Here is a 24,441-nt window from a genome sequence, read left to right as displayed (position 1 = left end):
CTCCACCCCCCTTTAAACGTCACATCTCGGTGACAAAGAAAAATCCGCCTGTTCTCCACTTTGTTGGGTCGCTCAGACTTGCTGACCTCGTCCTGACGGGAGCACGCGCAGGCAGCGGCGGATCAGGAAGCTCACTGAAAGCGCAGGTGAAAAGACCCGCCGATTATTCAGCCTCTTGCTTCTGGCCCTGACAAGTAAAGACACAATATCCAGCTCCATTTTCCAGACTATTTCATCTTCACCTTTGTACAGAGGAGATTCAGCAGAGTTTTTTTTTTTTGTGAGAGTGGCCCGGTCACACATGGCTCCCCGGGCGGTATGGCTCCTGGTTGCGCTGTCCGGTATCCTGACTCTGCGCTCCTGCTGGGCTTATACCTGTCCGGCCATCTGCCGGTGCAGTGTGGACTCATTTCACTGCACCAGAGACACTCAGCTGGACTCCCGGGCACCGGCACCCTCCGTGACTCGACTGTAAGTATCCCAAGTTTCACTAGAATATTCCTATAATCTTCCTGTATGGATTTATAGTGTTTGTGATACTCAGTAGTGACAATGCTTTATCTATGCTGTTTTTTCTCTCATGTTGTCACTGTAATATTCCTATAGGGACTTATAGTGTGTCTGTGGTAGTGGGTTAATATTGACCTTACCGTAGCCTAATTTGTTGTATTTTTTTTAAATCTCCTGTGGTTTCACTATAATATTCCTATAGGGACTTATAGTTTTTCTGTGATATTTTACTCTGGTAAAACTTTCTGTATGATTGCTTTTTCATGAGGGATGCACTGAAGAAACTTTTGGTCGGCTCAGGCCTGTAGCCTATTCCCATGAGCTGAAATGTATAAATTGTATCCCCGGAGTTAACTTACGATTCATCTGTGAATCTTCCAGAAGACTCACCCATCTGCCCTTGAGAGAAGTTCCCAGTCATGCCTTCAAAGAGCTGATCAACATTACAATAATGTAAGTTCCTTGTGCCTATTTATTTATTGGAGTTTGGGGTAAGAAACATATAGGCGAATTTACATCGACTTAAAGGACATTTCACTCTAAAATCTTATGGATAAATGGTTAAATAGCGTCCAAAAGGAAAAATGAAAGCAGGCATCTTTCAAATGGGATGAGTTAAATGGGATATTTATAGCCTACTGTAGGTGACTTTTTATGAAATATACAAGCAGGATTCAGCAAGAGAGGATGTAGACTAGATTCAAATTTGGGCTAAAAATATTTGTTTTATCAGATGTATTTATCAAATTTCAAGTTTTCCCCTCCTATTCACTTAGGGTCAATATGACCCAAAATGAACTGTGAATATCAACAATTACAGGAAAACACTTTATTAACTCCATGACTTTACCTTGAATGCCAGAAAGGAAGGGCAATTGAATGGGTTTAGTTTAGTTTATTTTAGCTAAATTTCATTGTTACAGAAATGAATGATGTGCTTTGGGTCAATATGGTGCGAACAAACCATTTGTACAAAAGATGTATAGTATTGAAGAGAATCAAGAAGTTTGGTATAAATGCAAATTCACTTATTCTAAACATTCAAATATGCTTGTAGCCATTCATTGTGGAAGCCTTGTAGCGCCACCTATTGGCCATGTGCACACAGCAGTAGTATCATAGTATATCCTTCACTGTGTATTAGAACTCTGAAAACTGTAACACTTACATAAGGTGTTGAATAAAACCATGTATAGTAGCCTGTGCCCTGATATGTGGGAGGATGTAACACCTCCTATAAGCAATACATACAGAATATGTACAGTATATCTATCATGAAAGAAGCATGAAAACTATATTTATGTTCTGAAGAAAACACTGAATAGCACCATAGCCCATCATTGTGGAAGCCACAGCACAAGCATAACATATTTGATTGTTTTTGGAACTTCTTTTTGTACACATGTGCCAAATTATACTCTATATATTCAAAAACACGATTTCAAATCAATCTTAAGTAATTCTAATATGTAGAGAATCCTGTGCTATTATTTTGGCAGTCAGGGACTTTTGTTACTAAATATCCTTTGAAAAGCTATATAAAAGATGGCTTTCAATGTTTTACATCATTTGAAAATTTTTTGAATGTCTATTAATTGTCCCTATAATGGTATAAACTATGTGACATGAGAAGAGCAATAATAACCTTCGAAAAAAAAACATTTTAGTCAACATTTTACCATCTTCAATGAAGTTATTTAATTATTTTGAAAGACTCATCTTTCTTGTACATGTGGAGGCAAATAGTCTGTGAAAGTAGTCAGTTTTAAGGATATGTATTCACTAGTATGTATTCTTTATCACACGGCATTCAAAAACCTTGAGAATATATTGTTTTTCCTGACTGGATGAGCACTGCGGACTCAGATGCTGTGTTAATCACAGTGGGCTATTACAGGGCATTTATGCAGGATCATTGCACTTATTCTCAAATGACTTCTCCGTGTGAACATTGAACAGTTATACCCCAATGAACTCTGACTAATAAAGACCCGACTATTACAATAAACACATAGGCATTTACCAGATGATTTTACAGTGAGCAGTTTACAGTAATTACAAGCAGTGGAAGAGGTGAACATTTGTATATCAGTCATTACTTCATAATGTAATTAGATTTCACTTTGACACCGGTGTCTTGCCCTGGAGTTTACTGTCCATAACACCGTGATAACTACACTACATGCAGATGCAAGCATAGACTCAATTCACTTTCTATCAAAAAGCTTCATCCACATGCTTGTGTCAACAGGCATTTTGTTTGGGATTACAGCTAAATGCTACTGAGTTTCCAAATACTTGAAAGCAGGATTATAGTTCTAATTAAAAAATGAAAATCGTCTAATGGCGGAAATCCCAGATCACCGACAAAATCTGATCAACTGATGCTTGGGCCAACGGCTATCTGTCCACCAAAATTCAGCCAAATCCATCAGTAACTTTTTGAGATATCTTATCTTGCTAACAGACAAACAGACTTTGTTGGTGGTGGTAATTAATTGTTAATTAATTACATATCCATGCCTTCACTGCCACAAATGCACCTTGGGACTGTGCAGAATCTGTACTTGTTCACTTTGGGATAGTTGTTCATGTTTAGAAACACTGAGTGATCTGTATTCTTAAATTAAATGGGTTTCACCATTTAATAGATGTATCAGTTACAGTATTAGTTGAAATGATGTTAGCCTATGGTAGAATCAGTTGGTTCAGTTGGTGTGTGTTGAGTGTGTTTGACTTTGTTCTGCCCCTCAGGGGCAAGCCTTATCAGTCTCATATACCTACATGTGATAGGTTAATTATATTCAAATACAGTGGGTGATTTACATTTTCTCATCGTTGACAAAATAGTTTTAAGCAACAAAACACACTCTAGCTTTAATGAGAAGTTTTTCTTAAAGCTGTGTTGTGATCCTGTTCCATTTCCAGCCACAGCCAACTGCTCATTACACTGCTTTGAATCACATGCAACCGAATTTGGATTTACATCAAAATGTTTCACCTCTTGGTATACGAAACCTTCCAGAGAACATGAAAGCTGCATAGGCTGCGTTCTGATCTGTTTGCCCTGCTGCATCTAACCTGTGTCACGGTGTGTGGAGGTAGAGTGACACGAAGAGCCTCGAATGCTTTGTCTTTGATGACGCAAACTGGAAATCGTGGCGCAGCCTCTTCCAGATGATAAACTGAAATAGCTTTTTTATGGGCTGCAAGTGGTAATTATGATACTATACATAATGCAATCAGAGGAGGGGATAAAAGAAAATATAAGCAATACAGATGGAGTTGTTTAATTGTCCCCTGGTTTAAGTTGTAATCAGAATGATGATAATCTAAGAAAAGTGTTAGTTGATTACAGTAGAGTGGGTGTCCATAAACAACAACGATAATTACAAGAAAAGGGGAGTGACAGCTTGGCTCAGAGCGGAAGATAGCAACGCCTCCATCAGAAAACATAGTCAAGGACAGATCAAGGAGTCTTGTTGACTGTGTTTGTCTCTAAAGGTCTTTGTTGTGTCCTCCTTTTAAACATTTGCACTTAGTCTTCTTGGCCCAGATGCATCCATGATCTATGTTCTAAGCTCTTCCAAACACATGAGGTGAGGTGAGGTGCGTGTGTGTGAGTGTTTGTGTGTGTGTGTGTGAGTGTGTGTGTGTAGTGGCCTAGAAGTATGAATTGTCGGTAGGGGCATTTTAATATTTCCCTCATGCATTGTATCCCAGTATCAATCAACTCTGTCCTATTTTTTTTAAAAGAAACTACATTAAAGTAAGTAAGGAACAAATACAAAACAGGCACTCTTGTTGCTCTTGATATTTTTGTAAACCCATACTTCAAAATATTAAACACATTCACTGGCTTTAGCTTGAGAGCTTCAGTCTGAGACTTCTCACAAATTTAAAGCGTTTTTACTCATTTTGTTTACAGTCACTTGTTAATTTGTTGACTGATGTGGAGCGTTTTCTTTATGCCGCAGTGAAATTTCCCAAAGCGACTGCATCACAGTGATACAAAGACACGCGTTCCTCTCTCTCCACAGCCTGGCTCAAATGTAAGTGACACTACAGCTTCCACCAAAAATCACTAACACATCACACGAGTCGCATTCAAATCAGATGACGGAAGAATTTAATGGAGGCTTTGATGGCCGATTAATTTGAACAGTTGTTATTTGGTTTGCATTTCATGTTAGCTTGATAGGATTAAGTTCTCTCAAATTACAAAACTGCGTATTTAATCCCTGACTTTGAGAGCGGCTGTACTATTGATGTTTTTGCTCTTCTTATTTGTTGAAATCTCCTCACAATATTATAATTACTAATATTTTCCTCATTCTTTTTTTTCCTGTAGCTCAGTACAGAATATCAACAGTCTGAGATTTATTGAAAAAGGAGCCTTCACTGACCTGCCCAAACTTGAATACTTGTAAGACTATGACTCACTTTTACATTCATCATCACCAAGCAGTATCAATAGCAGTCTTTTCACAGTTTTGTTATTATTGCAATCACTCGTCTGTATGGACTTTTACTGCATTTCTCAGTATAAATACTCATCTAAAATGAGCCCTCCTACTTTTCTGTATGTGAACATTGACTCTGAAAAGCAAAATCACATTTAAAGTTTCAGTGAAATAGCCCCAGTCTGGAACTGTGTCACCACACAACCTAGATACAAGAAAATAAAAGAAAACCACAAACATCTAAACTTTCCAGTTAACCGAATGGGCATAGCCTTATAAACAGCAGAAGTGGGAAAGTGAAAATATTTCTGTTAATTGGGCAAAATTGCTGTAATTTTCTTGTTCAATCATCTGTTGACACAGTGGAAACTATTTCAGCTGCAAATTAGATTGTTAAGGTCTTTCTGTCCCAGTCTCTCATAATGTATTTCACTCATTTGAATATTTCAGCTGCTCAGACAGCCCTCACTTTCCAACAATTTTGATTTAGCTAGTTTCTACAGAAAATACTTTGTCCTTGTGTCTTGATACTGGAGAACACAGATGCTTGTTAAGTAGAATTTTTGGCGGCTGCCTGGTTCTGAAATGGGAGGGGTGTACAGGGACGAGGGGGTCCTGTCACGGCTTAGTTATCCAGCTACACCTTATTATGCTCCTCTGTGCTCCTAGTCATGGGGTTGTCAAGCTGGAGACATTTTTCATTCATGTTGTCCATCACAGTTTGCATCCTAGCTTGCATTGCTGCAAGTTAAATGTGAATGAATATTGACACAAGCTAGGTGTCAAGGTGTCTAAGGTCACTAGCAGGCAGTGATGCACTGTAATAAACCACATTAAGCCTGGACTGTTTTTCCGTACTGTATCCTGAAACCTGGATTCTCTTACTGACTGACAGAATTTGCAACTCTTTGACATTTTGTTAGCACTTTGAAGATTTGGCTAATCTCCTTATGCCCGTCTCTCTGTAACTCTTATCCTTGTAGGAGCATCTGTAACACCGGGATGATGCACTTCCCAGACTTCACAACTATCTCCTCCTTGGCACCAAATTTCATCCTGTAAGTAAGCCCATTTAAAATTGCAGGTTCTAAAATAGATCTAGTGTGCGTCTGTGCTCACACACCGTCGTGTTTGTCCCACATGCCTTTGAATGGAGCTCAGGCTGCTGATTCGAAGCCCGGTATTACCTTTATCTATCAATGCCACGGTGCCGCCAACTCATAGCCTAAATTCTCCAAATGGGTCACAGTTCATCAAACTGCCCATTTGTCTGTAGAACAATAATTTTGTCTTGAGCATAACTGATAATTTAGCTCTACAGTCTATGTAAATGTCAACTCTTCCATGCACAGAGAAATGGCAGACAACATGAGGATCGACACCATTCCTGCCAACTCTTTCCAGGGTGTCACAGAGGAGTATATCGACATGTGAGTACAACTGCCATATTCTTTTTGTTACCACTTTATCTGAGCTGGTAACAACAATATGTCATCATGTTTTTTTTGTATGTCTCACTATGCTTACATAGTTGAATGTTCAGTCCTGTGAACTTGGTGATAGGTGCCTTTGACAGCAAACTAAGATGTGTGACAATGTATCCTTGGCAGGAACCTGGTTAGAAACAGTTTCAGGGAAATAAAATCTCATGCATTCAATGGAACGAAGCTGAACACATTGTAAGTATACTGATAATCAAGATTTTTCAAGTTCCCCCACACTAAGCCGAATCAAAGTCAAACTGCCACTCTCCTCAACAGGCCCAGATTGTTGCTATTGAGTTTGTTGTTCAGTTTGAAGGTTTTCTTTAATCAAAAAACACAATGTACCAGTAAACAAACGTTACGTAAGACAAAACACTGATTTGATGTCCTGTTGTTTTCTTACTCTGCACCATACTACTGTGTGTTGATGGAGACACGATATGTCCTGACACCCCGGAGTCCAAAAATAATGCTCATCTTCCTCAGTGTCAAGTTGAGAAAACAAGAAATGTATGAAAAAAGGCTGTTGGACAGTGTGGGCCAATACCCACACTGTCCTCTCACATTTTTTAATTGTATGTTAACTACAAAAAAATTACATGACTACACAAAAAATACAGTAAATTTCCTTTACTTGATTGCTCACCTGTGATTGTTTCCTTTATAGAATTTTGAGAGACAACAGATATCTCAGTAAAATTCAAGAAGATGCATTTGAAGGAGCCTCAGGACCAAGTTCTCTGTAAGTGATCGGAAATTCAAATAGACATGTAACTCTTGCTCGGTGTTTGCCGCCACCACAGAGGGAATATTCATTGCTGTGAGAACTTCATTTAACTACAGAGCTGAAATGTTTCTGAAATTAAGTTGTTTCTCAGTCCCTGACAGGCTGACTTTTTAGAGATACAAGGTTTACACCCAACAGCAGCAAATTACGACTGTGGCAAAATTACATATGTGAGAGGAAATTCATACGTGGTCCCTGTCTTGTTGTTAAAACCAACAGTATTAAGGCCATCATATTTGAAGTGGGTCAGTGAAGCGATATTTAATATTCATAACAATGTTTATCATTTTATTGTATAAACAGTGGGGTAGAAATGGTGACAAAATGAGACAGCCTGTCTGTGTCAACAACCAACAAGGCAGGGCTGCTGAATACTGATTAGTAAGCAAATACCCAAGTCTGTGGAGCATAGAGTTCACTAGGTCTCTGATTGCAAGCAACCAGTAATCTCGATATATTTCCTTTTATCTAGTGCTTGTGACATGCACTGATACACTGGAAAAGCCAAAAGTCTTCTTAGTACAGTATGTGTGTACTTCAGGATATTTTTAAATCAGATAAACATTAGGCTACAAAGTGATCGCCCAAATAAAGGAAACATCCAAGTACATGAGGGAGCAAAGTGAACTGAATGTGTATCTTATTAGGGCTGAAATCCATTTGCTCCTTAGTGAGCAAAGTAAATGCCAGTAATTACAACCTCTATTCTATCGTGACGCATTTCTATTGTTATACAAGCAATTTCTTTACAATGACTGATAATGTGTTCAGAGTTACTCAGTGGTTTGATGAATATGAAAACAATGTAAAATATAGCCGCAAGCGGTGACTGCGGCTATAGATAGACTGACAGATAGACAAAACATTACAGAAGGTAGAAAGACACACACAAAAACTGACATGTTGCAGTAGATGCAGTCTAACACCGGCTTTTCTGTTGGCCCGTGACTTCTGTCAAGTTAATCTTTTCATTGCAACCACATTGCTGGAGTTGTTCACAACGGCCAAACTTTCTATTATTTGTCCTTGATGACTAATGACTTTGGAAAGGACAAGTCTGGATTTGAACCCACAACCTTCCACATGAAAGGCTGATGCTTTACCTACTGAGCCAAAGGCCTGTTATAGGTTTAGTGAGGAGAAACTAACTAAAGGGAGAAGTAGTGTGATACTGCAGCCTATGATTGACAGACTGACAGTGCTAATCACTTTATAGAACATTGTAGTGCTCTCCATTAACGAATAAAACAATAGTAAGTCACATGGGCCAGAAAACTGCTGCTGCACTGCTCTCTGTGGGTTGAAAGGTCTGGCCACACCCCAATCAGTGATGCTATTCAGGTATTTTGCCAGATGATGTCAAACACCTGCTTTGAGTTTTCTGCACTGTGTGACTTAGTGTTGATGTACTTTCTATGAAACTTCAAAATGGTCAGAGTTCATCAGGGGCTTGAAGTCACAACCTTGTGGTCCAAAGAGCTGAGCTTTACCGCTCTGCCAACTTCCACCTTGGTGTGCCACAGTGGGGAAACAAAACAAAGTGATAGGTCACAGGTGCTAGTCCAAACCATATTGAAAGCCTCAGAAAGAATACTAGTGCGCCACATTAATCAATTTACACATGGCTTTACAGACATTATCTTGACAGTCCAGACATCATTTGTATTTAGTTTGATGATTGATTTGAAGATTGATCAAACTATCTTGAACATATCACATTGTCAATTTATCAAACTATTTGCAGCTGCACATTTCCATCTACTGTGCACTCAGTTTTCAAGATATCATTATAATTTTTGGGCTGTTTACTAATTAAGGTATGGCGATTTCAAAAATCATGTTTTTTTCCTGTAACATACGGTTTAGGAGGACAACACTGTGGGATCACAGTCAGTTTTTGCTATAAACAGAGGGGGGCGATTTCAGAATCGGGGGTAGGTACCAGTGTACGAAAGATTTATCTCACTTCAGCCGACATGTCCTGAAAATTTCAGCTCTCTAGGACACACGGCTGATTTTTAATGAATTTTTGAAGTTGTGACTTTAATACCAATGAACATTTGGTCATTATGCAATAAGCCACACCCACTTTCATCAATAATGACCAAACTTCATGGATCGACTTGGACGTCATCCTAGAACATGTGTAAAAACTTTAATAAAAATCTATGCAGTCAATTATGAGATATGAACTTTTTGCATTTGTAGCACCCACTAGTGGTACAGCTCAAAATGCTTTGGTGGGTGTGTTCACGCAACACTTCTCAACATGTGTTTCAAATTTTGGCTTGATTAGATGAATGGTTAATGAGTTACGGCCAATTTAGTGTTATGGCGTGTTTCGTTAAAAGTTTATTGGTCGATAAAAGCCAAACCATTTGACCTATCAATAACCTTTATACAACTTTGAAAGTGGATGGTCCCAAGATTCTCCACACCAAGTTTCATGTGAATTGGATGAATAGCCTAGGAGGAGTTGCGAAAAAAGTGTTTCTTAAATAATTCAAAATGGCGGACAATGCAATATGGTGGACATTGAAAGTGATATATGGGTTGGACTCGGCACATTCCAAAGAATCTAGGAACACACAATTTTCAGTCTACGACACACGGTTCAGAAGTTATTGGCCAAAATGTAAAGTTGCTTGTTATAGTGCCACCATCTGGCCAATGTGCATGGGCTGCCTTGCCTGAGTAGTGGTGGGCCGTAGGAGCCCACCTGCCAAATATGGTTGCTGTAGGACTTACGGTTTCTGAGCTGCAGATACTTTTAGCGGAGAAAAGAAAGAAAGAAAGAAAGAAAGAAGCAGAATAATTCCAGCAAATACAATAGGGTTCCAGCACTACGTGCTTGGACCCCTAATTATATGCCTATGCTGTCTCAGCCACTAGACCTCAACCCAAGTAAACACTCATGGGAGATTCTGTAGAGGAGTCTGAAACAGCATTTCTCACCACCATCAACAAAACACCAAATGATGGCCTTTTGTGGGGAAGAATGGTTTTATAACCTCCCAACAGAGTTTAAAATACATGTAAAATCTATGACAAGGTGGACTGCAGCTGTCCAATGTCCTGTTAAAACACTGCTTTTCATTTACTTTGGTAGTTGCTTTCATGTCTTTAACTGAAATGCCTGTCTACATTCTTTGTGTATGTGTGTGTGTGTGTGTGTGTGTGTGTGATGCAGGGATGTTTCCTCCACAGCTTTAACTTCCCTCCCCCCTAAAGGGCTGAGGCAGGTGAGGTTTCTGAAAGCGGGCTCAGCCTATGCTCTGAAGAGCCTCCCCCCTCTGGAAAGCCTGGCTGAGCTGCTGGAGGCTGAGCTCACCTACCCCAGCCACTGCTGTGCCTTCCACACGTGGCGTCGGAAACAAAGGTACATGTAACAAATCCATTCACGGCTACACCTGAGGAATAAAACTGCTCTCCAGCGAATAAAGAAAACAACAGCTTTTCACATGAAAAGCTGTTGTGAACCCAGTGAATTTGATATGCGAAAGCGAGAAAACAATGAATTTTCTTTATATTTAATTAGATTAAATATATTCTTCCAAGTTCTAACCTGTTTGCCTCCCTCTTTTACATTTGAAGGGAAAATGCCTTTAAGAACTTCACAAAGCTGTGCGATGTCAGTGAAACAGACATTATGTAAGTTATCATTTCATTACCCAAATACACTTATGCAGATAGTTTTTCTTGATCAGTTCCTTTGCATTCTTGTGCCGTCTTCTAGGGATTGTTATGATCATGTTAACTTCTATGTATTCTTTAGAGAACCCACGGAGGATGGTGTGCATGGTATTAACGACATCAACTTCCAGTATCCAGACCTGGAGTCGGATTGTGTTAACAGCCCCTTCATAAAGTGCACGCCTACGCCGGATGCTTTCAACCCTTGTGAGGACCTGCTGGGCTATTCTTTCCTGCGTTCTCTCACCTGGATAATTACAGTTTTTGCTGTGAGCGGTAACCTGGCTGTGCTGGTTATCCTGCTCATTAGCCACCACAAGCTAACCATTTCCCGATTTCTAATGTGTAACCTAGCCTTGGCTGACCTGTGCATGGGGCTCTACCTGATGCTCATTGCCTTCATGGACTTCCACTCTCACCAGGAGTACTACAACCACGCCACTGACTGGCAGACAGGCACAGGATGTGGCATAGCAGGGTTTTTGACAGTGTTTGCCAGCGAACTCTCTGTATACACACTGACTGTGATTAGCCTCGAACGCTGGCACACCATCACCAATGCCATGCATTTAAACAAGAGGCTGCGGATGCGGCATGTGACAGCCATGATGGGGGCAGGCTGGGGCTTTTCTCTGCTGGTTGCCCTACTCCCTCTGGTGGGGGTCAGCAGTTACAGCAAAGTGAGCATTTGTCTGCCCATGGACATCGAGACACTGAGCGCCCAGGTTTACGTGGTGGCTGTGCTGATTCTCAATGTGGTTGCTTTCCTGGTGGTCTGCTACTGTTACATATGCATTTATTTAAGTGTCCACAACCCAGACCTTGCCACACGCCACGGAGACACCAAGATCGCCAAGCGCATGGCTGTGCTCATTTTCACCGACTTCCTGTGCATGGCACCAATCTCCTTCTTTGCCATCTCAGCAGCCCTGCGTATGCCCCTCATAACAGTGTCTCACTCAAAGATCCTGCTCATCCTTTTTTATCCCATTAACTCCCTGTGCAACCCTTTCTTGTACACCATCTTCACCCGGGCCTTCCGGAGGGATGTGCGCCTGCTGTTGAGTCGCTGCGGCTGTTGCAGCGCTAAGGCCGACTTCTACAGATCACACAGCCTGGCTGCGCACACCACCTGTACCAACAACAAAATTTCCACCAGCAAATCTAACTCACTTAGTTTCTATGCCTACCACATTAAGATGCAGGGTTGCTTTCTCAACAAGGGAGCCACATGACCTTTAATATAAATGCAGAATTGTATTATGAATTCGACGGCAGCATCCGTCCTCTTACTAAAAATATAATACTCATATTTCTTTGACACTTGGGTCAAGAAGAAGAGATTTGCAGTCTTGTCTGTGGGAGGCATCGGATCAGATTTGATCTAGTTTAGTTTACAAGGCCAGAATTTCATCAGTCAGGACCATGAAACCTCACGTTGAAGAAACTGTCACACTGGGGGCCACGACTTCCCTTTCTGTACAGTAATGTGGTACAAAAAAGCAGATGGTTGAACCAGGAAAGGGATAAAACTAGTCAGTTATTATGTGTAACCATCCAAAAGCAAATAATATGCTTTTGGATGGTTTTTTGTCATTGAAATCAAATTAGATCAAAACACCAATTGTGTGAGACTGAGTTGTTCCAAGGAAAGACATTTTCCTTTGGTAAAGATCAATAAATGTAACTGTATTCATTATTCGAAGCATATAGTGGTCAGCATCTTAAGCTTGAACTCAATGCTGACTCCAACATGATCAAATGGAAGTCTATCTTAAATCTGTCTAGGCTGTTCAGTGCAGGCTGATGAGCGTTGGTGCCATCTATTGGGAGGTTGCACTCAGGAGACATTTGTACTCAGAGACTAGAAGACTGCAGACTCGCCAGAGTGGCCACTGGAACTCAGTGGAATTAAAGCTGCTGTCTGGTTTACAATAAATGTACCTACTGCTCATTGTATGTTCAACATGTTTTGTAATAAAAATAAAAAATAAATTTGGTAGAAAAAATAAATGTTTGGTCAATTACATTCTGCTACAGTAACCATAATTTTGCTTAACTGATGTTTATGTCCTGCAACCATGGTACATGGTATGCAGGACATTATGTCATGTTGCCGTGCCGACACACCTACAGACACACAATTCAAGAATACATGATAGAAACTTCATACTTAGACCAAAGGTTTATTTATTTATTTGGATCCCCATTAGCTGTTTCCAAGGCAACAACTCCTCTTCCTGGGGTCCACCAGGTTCCCCCTAAAGAGTAGATGATCTGATTAGATTTTGGAGCACCTTCCTGCATAAATTTGCATATTAATGAGGAAAAATTATTATTATTGAAACTACTGTAACTCCTTAATGCTTTATGATACAGAGTTCATATTAATACCACCCATGTGTTATGTGAAGACATATATGTTGACATAGAAATATTTGCTAACTAATGCATTAATTAGCTTAATGAATGGACTCATTAGCATAATTGGCTGTTTAATTTATCATGGTGATTATGGCGGACATTAGGAAGATCAAGTACCTCTTGTTGGCATTTAGTCACAGCTGCTGTCAAGACTACCATACCAAACTTCTACATTCACACTGTCTCAATAGATCAATCATTCTGCTTAATACCAGGTGCATATAAATGCACTCTTCAAACCCCTCATATAAAATGATGTAGTTTTCATTTTAGTCCTTACCATCATATATTCTGCCCTGTCCTGCATAAACCCATTTTCCAGAGAGGGTTGAGGGAATTTCATTTCTGCTGTGTCTAACCTCATTAACCCAGTATCCCTCCCAAAACAGTGCCTAGGATGGAAGGTGCTTTATAGACAGAGATTTGTGTCTGCTCAGTGTACTCTGGGGTCACCGTGGCCCTGCTCAGCACTTTTAATTGGTGGTAAATGGCCTCTGGTTTACATAACCTGGCGACCTGGACACTGGAATTCACATTCAGGTGGTGTCACAACAAATCATCCCTCTGTAGATGAGAGTTTACATATTTTGCAAAGGAGATGTGGCTTCAGTAGTGAGTAAAGACTGTGTTTCAAATTCAGCAACATCTTTCGCAATGCCTATTTTGCAGCCTTATTTATATTCAGAATAAAATTGAGTAACAGGCATCCATGCAGGAATCCAAATGCGTGAAGGCCAATTCTAAACACCACCAGAAATAGGTAACACAGGCTTCGTACAGGATTCAACAGAAAGAAAAGGGTTGGTTGAATTCTTACAGTATATTTGATGCATGATGAAAGAGAAAACATGACATTGTTTAGAAATCAAACAGCATATTAGCTACAATCAAAGCAACACAACCGTGACAGAAGAAAACACATTTCAGGTCAAATAATGTTTTGCTCCAGAAATAAAGAAAAATATCTACACAAAAATGATTATGGAACATAAATTCATGCTGCTCATTGCTTCAGATCAATTAATTTAATTCGCAAGCAAAGCTGCAAGTAATTGGTTGTAACATCCTAAATGACTTGCAGTAGACTTTCAGTGTGCTCTAATACCTACTTTACATAAGTAATAAAAACATAAACAAAAGTATTTCAATGGCTTTGCACAGCAGTGTCTAAATTGCATGCTTTTTGAGTCAAATTAAACCACCAAGTGGTCTGAATTTACTCAGTGTTTTTCCTTTAAATTTATCCTGCGTTTCTCCTCTGTCAGCACGGTGATCTGATCTGTGGAGAAGAATTAAAGACTAAGCTCATTACCACTCCGCTTCCCCAACAGCTTTAGAAAACACATAGTCCCTGCCTCCGTAGCACATCACTCCATCCTTCAAATGGAACTTCCAACGGTTCTTACTGCGGTGAATCTGCAATTGAGAATATCGTTAAAATATTAACCACCAGTATTCAGCATTTGCTTTTCTCAAGAGGCACACAACCGCCAATAGGAAACTTGAGATGTTCTTACTTTGTCATACTGGCAAACAATCACATTGTCTGTGTCAAAGAGATCGGGGATGTCTTGCTCAATCACATCATCTCCTGAATTCAAAGGATCCTATTCAAGAGAAAGTGTGTTGTGGGAAACAGCCATCAGAAACACTTAACACATACAATCTAATTCATACTGTAGGTAAAAAGCCCAAGTGAGAAACAAGTGTTCCCTACGAATTGTGATTTCGATAAAACAAAACAAAATTAAATTTCTAGGAAAGAAGGCACAATTTAACTGTAGATTTCCTTTTGGAGATGCTTTAATGGCAAGAAAAATATGAAACCGTTATTTATACAAGAACCCCATCAACTGACTTCTCATGAAGATTTATATCAGGACATTGTTCACTTGAAGATTGTTCACTTCACTATTCACCCTCTCTTACCTCTTCCTCTACATTAGCAAGCTCATCTGCTCCATCACTGTCACTGCTGGAGGAGATGCTGTTGCCATCACTGCTTCCATCAACTTCCTGCAGGGCCTTTATGGCCTCTGCATTGATCATGCCCAGAAAGTCATTCTCTTCCAGGGGAACTCCGTCTTCCTTCTCAATATCAGAGTTGTCTGCAGAACCATCCAGCTGAACAATGTCTGACAGTTCACTGTAGTTGTAGTCCAAGTCCAGCTGGGCAGAAATTGCAAGGAGAAACATGTATTAGTTATGCAGTGGTAATATATAATGGAGTTGGAGAAGTCTGCCAAACTAACTCCTATGGCAGAAATACTGTTCTTTGACTTGAATTGGCTTGATTGACGGCGTAGCAGTCTATCATGCTATTATAGTTTTTTACGATCGCTAGCAAGCGTTTTTCAATACTTATAATACTTTTTCTAAACTCTTCACACACCAACTCACCTACAACACACAGTTGGCAAAACAGTTAATTTTATGCTCAAAATCACATATTGTAAACTAAACACCAACACTAATTTTCAAAATGCAAGAATACTTTGTCAAAATACACTAACTCTACCAAAACACTGCAAACATGTCTCAAAATCAAATAATTCTTTCAAAACACTAGCACATGTTTTCTTCCAACAGGAACATTTAGTCAATCACAGCACAATGACATACAAAATACTAACAGCAGATGGTATTACAGAAAATACATCACTTTACATGTGTCAGTTCTACCCTTATACAATAGACAGTGTATTGATAGTCAATTGTTTTTTCGCACTGAAGTTTCTTTTGAAGTCACATTTTTCTTTTGTTGAGTGTAGTAAATGTTCGCATTTTTTGCTTCTTTTTTGCAAACATTCTATATCAAAAGTGAATGACTCATCTTTACTTTATAGAATGTACACTATATGAAAAAGGAATAAGTGACAGAATTGCTGTAGTAAAGGCTTTACAGTATTTGCAATAGGAAATTACTGCAAGAGATCAACAAAAATCTGTAATATAGCTGCTAGTTACAGTTGTGTAAAAATAAAATATACAAACAGAAAAAGGCACAGAAGAAAAAAAAAGAAAAATACACAGTCCTTTTCTAATCTGCCCTCTCTTTCTGCTGCTCTATATTGTTCTGTGTCCACATTGAACAAGATCAGTCCAAAGAGGTCCCCTTTTTACATATATGGTCATGCAACTGAAAGAACCTCAACACCTGGGTATGTCTCCAACTTAGACGGGAATCAGCTGTGATTGGTCTATTTGCATGACTTCAATCAGTTTCTCAATAGCAATAAAAAAAATATAGGACATATATTTGTGTTTCAATATACAATGTGAACTGCTGTTCACTTCAACTTTAGCCTATAAGTTAGGTTTAGAACATGAGGTTATCTGTTCTGACTTGTGTGTAAAAGAAATTCAAGAGTTTTTAAAATGTGTTCACTGAATGCATTTTGTGTCAAAGGAACAAGAAATGTGTTAATGGTATGGCCCGCAACAGACCGATGTTGTGCTAACTGTGTTAAGAGTTATGAAAATGTGACTACAGAACTGATAAAAGGTTGCTAGCAATCGTAAAAAACTGTAAGTACAGGACTCAGGGGTTTCAGATTGGAAAGCAATTTAACTTGAGGAAGCCATAATCATAATCTTTGCCTTGAGAAAGCTTGTCAGTATGAATGACGCCTTTATCACACATGGGAAATCCTTTTCAGATGGATTAATTTAAGAAATTAGGCACACAAAAGAGCAGAATAGCCTGCACCTCCACACCTGACCTTTCCATATCCCTGTTTCATGTATTGTCTTGGAGGGAATACTCCTCCAAATTACCTTGTCAACAGCTTCAGACTGGTTGTCAATCTTTGGAGGAGCTAGGTTCCCTGCTATCATGGACTCGTCTCTCTCTTCTTCAATCACTTCTTTCAGGATCTCTTCCATCTCACTGGCCTTCAACTTTTGTGTCTGTGTCAACGCCTCTTCAGTGCTGATCTGGAAGTCTAACAGCTGATTGGAGGAGAAGGCGGCCATGCTCATGTTCACAGGTTGAGGACTGGGCTCATCCCCTTCCAGACTGAACTCCTCAGACTGGGATCCTTGAGGCTGTGGGCCCTCAGCAACAGGAACCTGGGGCTGCTGGGGAAGACTGCTCTCCTGAGTCGGGGGTAAATGGGTCTTTGGCAGCTGAGTGACAGAAGTAGCTGGCTCCGTCTCCTGAGGAGGAATCGTGTTGGGTGGGACGATGGCTGACTGAGGGGCAGGAGCGTCTCCCCATTCACTTACTTTCTGTGTGGGTTGGGAGAAGGGTTGGTGACCTGCAGGGGCTTGGGTAACCACCACTGGAACATTGACCTTGTAAAGTTGACCTTAGTGAGACAAATCGAGATAGTGAAATTATATTTCTACATATTATCCCAGGCAAAAAAAAAAAAAGTGTTTAGGCCTAAGTTGTGCCTTACCAGAGGCAGTTTGTAGAGTGACCCCAGCTGGTATCTGCACAGGATAGGCCAACCCAGCAGGGAGAGAGAAAGTAGCAAGGGTCTCTGAGCTATTCTGTAATTTAAACATTTTGTGAAAAGGAAAATATGATGTTGCATCTCTTACAGTATGAGTTGCAGTAATCCAGTAAACACGCTGATGATTAGATCGAACCCAAATCTAAACCTTAATATTAGACTCATCGATTATACATCACAGACTTTTCTGAATGTACTTGACTGTGTCCAGATCCCACAATCCCAAAAAATACTGTCTTACACTGACTTCATTTATGTGCTATATTTAAGTCAATGTGTCTGTACCACACCCTTTAGTGTCATGCTGACCTGTCATGTTACCAACAAGTGTCTGACAAATGAGGTGAATGTGCCCAATGTACAAAATATGAAGTCAGGTAAGTCACTTGCCTTGACTGGGAAACGGTGTATATTTTGACTTGTGGGGATCACAACTGAGGCTGGGGGTAGAAATGGGAACAAAGCAGATGATACAGTAGCCAACAAAGGAGGATTACAAAAAGAATAGGCTAAAGAATAGGCTATGTCTCTTCTTTCTGGACCAATTCAGTGTTTTAGACAAACGTTTTAAAGCTTTCTTTAGTTACCTGTGGTGTTGTAAATTCAAATCTTATTAGTCTGTTCAAGTAGTTATTAAAATAGCCTTAGGCTATATCTTAGGGAATTAATGCCAAACCTTGCCATAATAGGTTTTAGCTAGAATACAGAAATAAACTGACAGCTAAATATGTTTTTATGTATTATTGGAGCTGCAACATTTGTAAAATGTCATCGTCAATAAACACTGCAATAACATATCAGACAGTATAGCTTTGAGACTGCTTCATATTACTCTTCCCCATATCTACCATGACTTCTATACTGTACACTGAGATCTGATAGTCTTATTTCTTCGTTGAGAAGCAGTTACAGTAGTTTCCAACACTATAGTTAGGCCTACCTGTGAGTTCTTGATCTGTCTGGCTGTAGTTGGCCGGGAGCTGCAGCACAAAGTTGGAAGAGTTGATATTGTTTTTCCTGAAGTCTTCCATTGCTTTTGACTGCATCATCTTTGACTCCCATAGCTGGAAAGGAAGAAACCTCATATCCACCTAGCACCCTGTGGTGTTTGCAAAGCTCACTAACCCAGTGAGCGCGCATGACCTATTGCAATTAACTTTGCTGAGCCAAGCGCGTTGTACCTGAAAAAATGATCCGTGTTATGTTACTCACATGTCTCAAATCGTCAAGCACACGGTCCTCAAGTCCTTCATCAAAGAAGAGCTCCCGCATACTCTCGATCACATCATCAATTATGGACAGGTACAGTTTAGCCTGGCAATTTTTGACAAGAATAATGCATCAGAAGCTAGCTTACAAACAGACTTCGCTAACGTTGGCTAGTTTGAACCAAACTTTACAATTTGAGAGGATAAAATGAGCCTAACTACATAGGCTACCCTATAAAATTAAACTTTAAGAATTGGTTCACACGGCTCTCTACTGCCTCAGCCCCACTAATATGCATTTCGATGGGGGAAGACTGTGGGAATGTTATTGAAATAAAATGTTGCTTGATGGATTATACGTAACGTTATGCCTATGCGGAACTGTATTGAGTCATATTTTATAGTGTGTGTTCTGCTATAACATCTCCTTGTTAATACGCCACATTAAATTACCAGGTTTCTGAATGGAGTTTGGCGTGATCTTTTCTCCATACAAGAGAAACTGGCACGTAACGTTAGCTAATGCAACTAACGTTAAGTTAGCTAGGCGGGCGGTAGAAAGAGTATTTGGACATAATGCTAAATCCTTTATGGTGCTTTCAGGAATGCATTTAACTTCCGCTAAACACCTAAGATAATTATATTCTGCTTACCACTGGGCCTGTATTGGTCAGCATTATTCAAGGTACAAAAATAAAGGCAGACCTGTGAGAAATCGACTAAAATAGGCTATCAACTTGGTAACATAAACAGTCGCTAACGGCAATAAAGTCAGTTCGTTCTTGCCACAAGTTGAGGGAAACTGCGCACAGGTGAGAGTAATCAATCTCTACAGGTTAGCCTTAAAGCGGCAGTGATTTTAGAAGAGCTAACAGATGGTGTCAAGTGCTGAATTACTTTATAGTAAGACGGCAACACGCCGCAAGTGTTCAATAAGTCTTTTATTTTTAATCGATAATTAGCCGAAATAATAACATCAGAATTTATGTTAACATATTAACTGGACTGCCTAACAATGGAAGAATTATGTTCAGTGGTATAGGCTTCTAGTCAGACATCTAAATCAACTTTTTATGAAGCTTTGGTCTGGTGTGTGCGCGCGCGCGCTGTGTGAAAGACTCCTTCAGTTGGAGTAGTACAGCAATTACCAGATGAAGAGGCTGAATGCTGAGATGAAGAGGAGGGAGATGCTCATGACTTGGTTGTGGCACAAGAGACCAAAGTGCTGCCTGAACACCAGTCTCTCTAATTAAGGGGACATGTAAGAAACTGGACATTAAGTACTCCTTGTTTTCCAAGCAATATACATCCTGCAAACTGTTTTGCATACTGTTGTCACAGGAGTACAAAATCCACCTGTCATTTTTAGTTTAAAGGAATAGTTCACCCAAAAATGAAAACTCTGTCATTATCTACTCACCCCCATGCCAGTTGAAACACGGGTGAAATTTGTTAGTCCACAGCATCCTACGTCCTGCGTCCTGAGGGAGCACGAGGAGGAGAACACTGCCGAGGTACTGTATGACCTCTGACCCTGACAGCTTTTCCATGTACTCTTATCTGTCTTTTCTCTCCTGCTATGTGTCTTCTCTCCAGAGTGCAAAACTTCTGTTTTCATCCACCGGCTACAGTGGCAAATAAATTGCATAATGCAAAACTCATTTTCACTATTTTTCCAGCCAAATATGATTCTTGGAATGGAAAAGAACCATTCGATGGACACCAACCACAGCCAACATTTATCAGCATTTAGCTGGTGGCTGGTGTTAAATTCCTCTCTCATTCTGACTCGCTTCTCTTTCAGCTGGCCGGCCTCCACATCCAGACAGAGAGGGATGAGGTGAAGACAAACAACCTCCGGGCTAAAGTGGAGGCTCTTCAGGTAACACCCTGCACACCCTCCACTTCCAGCAATATAATTATCTCCCTCTCCCTCTCCCTCTCCCTCTCTCTCTCTCTCTCTCTGGGCAATGAAATACAATCCAGAAAGCTTTATTGGCATAACATAAAAGTATAAAAGTGTTTATTGCCAACAATTTGGTTGTAGTTGATGCTAGCAACAGTAATAATTAATATCAAATACCACTGCATTAACAAAATAGACAAATTAATCTATTTTCTTGTAAATCCCTGTCTTGCACAGTTGGAGCTCATGTGCATAATGTTGTTATTACTCGGCTACAGTAACAAAATGTATCATTGAATTGTTGTGTTGTTTGTTCTTCAGTACCAAATGGATGAAGATGAGCTCATACAGAAGGTACAAATAGCCTGAAGCCTCTGGAAGAGTTTTGTCCACTGAGAAAGTAACTTCCTTCGAGTTGCCAAGCACTGCAGCCCCAGAGCTTTCTATTTCAGCATGAATATGCTGATCATGAGTAGAGCTAGTTGGTGATTAGTTGGTGAAAATGTCAGTAAAACTTTGTATGTATCTTTGTTTTCTGAACTTTGCAGCTGAAGTGAAATGCCCTGCATAGAATGTGTGTACGCATGTGTGTGCATGTATTTAGACAGTGAAGGCTGGGTTCATTGTGGGCCATATGTGCCAGTCTGACACCTCTTTTATTTCTCTTCTGTAGGACGTTAGGCGGATGAATGGAGACCTTAGAAGCCAGTTTGAGAACAAACAGGCAGAGGAGATATTGTAACTTTAACATTATCAGCTGCTCACATGATTGATTGATTGATTGATTTTATTTATGGATTAGTAAACAAAAAACAAAACAAAAAAATCCAAAGGATAACATGTTAAAGTGAAAAACACTTATTTCCAACATGGTCCCAAGATGTTAAAAGACAAAGAAAACACAAGGAAGCACAAGACATTGAACATAAAAACTAAACAAACACAATCCTGAAAAACCAAAAACACATCACCACCATTACAAGATAAAAAATAACTCCTACATCAGAAAAACAAGGACAGCTAAAGTAACAATGTCATTGCAGATTTCATTATAAATCTGTTACCCTGTTCCATAAAAAAGTCCTAACCTGACTTCTATAAGCCCCTCTCATATTTAAAAACTTGACGTGTAACGGAAAGCTGTTCCACAACATGGCACCAGTATAAAAAAAGGAACTTCTAGCTACATTATTCACTCGAGGCACTTGACATGAACGCACACTGGCCCTGGTATTATAGTTATGCTGAGTATGGACCATTGTTATCTGAGAACACATATCTTATATTGTCAAGGAAAGGAAACATTTCACCTGCCACATTCACTGTTTTACCAGCCAACTATGATTTTTAGATCATCTTGTCGCTAGGCTAACTACAAAGGCCAGATGTTTGTTGAATCCAATTTCTGCTACTTGGTTTGATAGTGCTGGAATGAAGAATTGTGTTCCAGCAGACAGATCACATGGACGCACCGTGGCCTCAGCTGATGAGAAGGATGACTGGACTTTTCAGCGATGGTGAATCTAAGATCCAAACACTCACTGAACACACTCACCACTGTTCTTAGAGCACACAGCCATGATGGAAAGAATAGTACTGAAGAAGTGTTCTACTCAGTTTAGTTTTATAAGCTAATAAGACCTGTATGATTGATTGATTGATTGATGATTTTATTTATGTGTCATACACCACATGGTGCCCAGCCCATATGGACTTACAAGACACAAAGAAAGTGTTCAACAGACAATATGGGACTGTATGTGAGTCCCATATTTTCACATATAACCACTAGAGGTCAACAGCTTAGCTCTCAACAACCCAGCTTCAGACCATATTATAGAAGCTGCTTTGTGGTTTAAGAGAGCCTGTGGTCATCTAATCTGTTCCAAAACACAAGGCTTCCTGTCCACCAGAAACCTCTCTCCGCAGCTCTGGCTTCTTTTTCTCGTCATTTTCTCGTCATTGGAAGGGCCACACTGTTGCTCATTTTCAGCAGTGCTGGGAGCTTAGCATGCTTTTAGCACTCAGAGCGCCCAGTGCTTGGAAGTTACAAAATATTTCAACTTTTAGAAAAATAAAGCTGCGTTTTGAACTTGGTTTTCAATAGCCTCAACAGCAGGAACCAGTCCTCCAAGCGTCTGTTCGGCGTTGCTGGCTAAAAACTAAATGCCCGGTGGACGCAGGGGCTAAGCTCTCTACAAAAACACTCAACTTTGTAGGACGAACCCTCTTGATGAGGATGAGAGCGCTGAGGATGAGAGCGCTGAGGCTGAAGAGCAGCGAGATGAGACGCTCCTGGAGACTACAGCTGCTGAGGTTCAGGCCAAAAGGTGCTGACCTGTCGCAGCACAACAAAGCTGCGCTGGACTCGGAGAGAAGCTCTCCTTGAATCTTACTTTGAAGGGGAGCCTATAATAAGGTCATATTCCCTTTGTACCCATATATAGCATAACCCATATTATATTGTGACCTTTCAGAATGGGTTGTGTATTTTATTAGCCCTTACTCTTTTCCCAAATTCTGTGTGCCTTCATCCGGTCTCTCTTTCAAAACAAAACATGAGAATATTTCACATCAAGTTTTTATAGAGGTTGAATATAAATATACTGTATGTATATGTATATAAGCCTTTTAAGCCTTTCTCAGAACCCATTGAGGATGACAGTAACTAAGGTCTGTTTATAGTTTTACAAACACTGCCCCCCATGGTGATGAACCAATATCAACATCTATTTGGTAGAGTTGAGAAATCCAGTTAAACATGATAGAATTCTTACATTGTTTGATAAACCTCTTTGGTAAATAATCAGTGTTAATGTAGGTAAAAACTCTATACATATCTTGCGTATTAAGATCCTGTGAGTACATGCATATTTGCAGTTGATATATCACCTGCAGAACATAGAACATAATGTTGTGGTTGAAGACAAAGCTGAATATGTAAACAGTTTTACAAAATACTCAATATTTGAAATTTTCTAATCCATGAAATATTAAATATTCAAAATATTCAACATGTAGCATAGATTTGAACTTGTTTTATGGAATTTGTTTTTGCAGAAAATACCTACAAACCTGTGTTTTAAATTTGAACCCACAGAAAAGAGAGTCACAAATGTGCAAATTAGTAATAATGATAGTTGCAGTCAGCCAGTCGGGGGTGAGATACTTCACTCCTCTATACCTGTGTGCTATCAAACTTTATCAGTGTATTGCACTTAAAAACTGCAAAATAATTGTCTTTTTTTTTTTTGCTCTATAAAATGAATGAAAAATTATTATGAAAATGTAGCTTTAACTATGAAACTTGACAGCTTAGTGAGACATTTTCACAATCTTCACAATCCTTAGATCAAATTCAGATATTGTCACGAGGCGAGAACGAATTTACAGGTTCTTTGTACTTTGTATGTTTCTTTACATGAACTGCTACCATACAGTGATGTATGGTGATATTATAATGTGCCAGATAATGAATTGTCTTATGATCATAAAAATATTTAGCT

General features: G+C 39.7%; 2 protein-coding genes across 2 annotated transcripts; one reads left to right on the top strand and one right to left on the bottom strand.

Annotated features, from left to right (window-relative positions):
- The first annotated feature begins 301 nt into the window (after window positions 1-301).
- On the top strand, window positions 302-12,172 carry LOC139910626 (lutropin-choriogonadotropic hormone receptor-like). Its single transcript, XM_071897987.2, has 11 exons — window positions 302-471; window positions 892-963; window positions 4,488-4,562; window positions 4,862-4,936; window positions 5,957-6,031; window positions 6,326-6,403; window positions 6,584-6,652; window positions 7,125-7,199; window positions 10,435-10,623; window positions 10,839-10,895; window positions 11,020-12,172. Exons 1-11 carry the CDS (start codon window positions 302-304, stop codon window positions 12,170-12,172), a joined length of 2,088 nt encoding a protein of 695 aa, XP_071754088.2.
- A 2,497-nt stretch (window positions 12,173-14,669) lies between these two features.
- On the bottom strand, window positions 14,670-19,706 carry gtf2a1l (general transcription factor IIA, 1-like). Its single transcript, XM_071897988.2, has 9 exons — window positions 19,683-19,706; window positions 19,034-19,135; window positions 18,762-18,885; window positions 18,212-18,261; window positions 17,765-17,858; window positions 17,139-17,671; window positions 15,291-15,530; window positions 14,879-14,968; window positions 14,670-14,777 (listed from the first exon to the last, which is right to left on the bottom strand). The coding sequence occupies exons 1-9, from the start codon at window positions 19,704-19,706 to the stop codon at window positions 14,670-14,672; spliced, it is 1,365 nt and encodes a 454-aa protein (XP_071754089.1).
- Between the last annotated feature and the right edge of the window lie 4,735 nt (window positions 19,707-24,441).

The sequence above is a fragment of the Centroberyx gerrardi genome, chromosome 15, assembly GCF_048128805.1.
Source record: "Centroberyx gerrardi isolate f3 chromosome 15, fCenGer3.hap1.cur.20231027, whole genome shotgun sequence".
Classification (NCBI taxonomy): Eukaryota; Metazoa; Chordata; class Actinopteri; order Beryciformes; family Berycidae; genus Centroberyx; species Centroberyx gerrardi.
The sequence above is the reverse complement of the archived record's forward strand: the minus strand, read 5'-3'. Positions and strand labels throughout refer to the sequence as shown.

Coding starts and splice junctions, on each gene's coding strand:
- LOC139910626 (XM_071897987.2), top strand. CDS start 302: ATGGCTCCCCGGGCGGTATGGCTCCTGGTTGCGCTGTCCGGTATCCTG. Junction 472..891: donor GCACCCTCCGTGACTCGACT/GTAAGTATCCCA, acceptor TGAATCTTCCAG/AAGACTCACCCATCTGCCCT. Junction 6,404..6,583: donor ACAGAGGAGTATATCGACAT/GTGAGTACAACT, acceptor TATCCTTGGCAG/GAACCTGGTTAGAAACAGTT.
- gtf2a1l (XM_071897988.2), bottom strand. CDS start 19,706: ATGCTGACCAATACAGGCCCAGTG. Junction 15,531..17,138: donor AGTCTGAAGCTGTTGACAAG/GTAATTTGGAGG, acceptor ATTTCTGCCCAG/CTGGACTTGGACTACAACTA. Junction 14,969..15,290: donor TTGCTAATGTAGAGGAAGAG/GTAAGAGAGGGT, acceptor TCTCTTGAATAG/GATCCTTTGAATTCAGGAGA.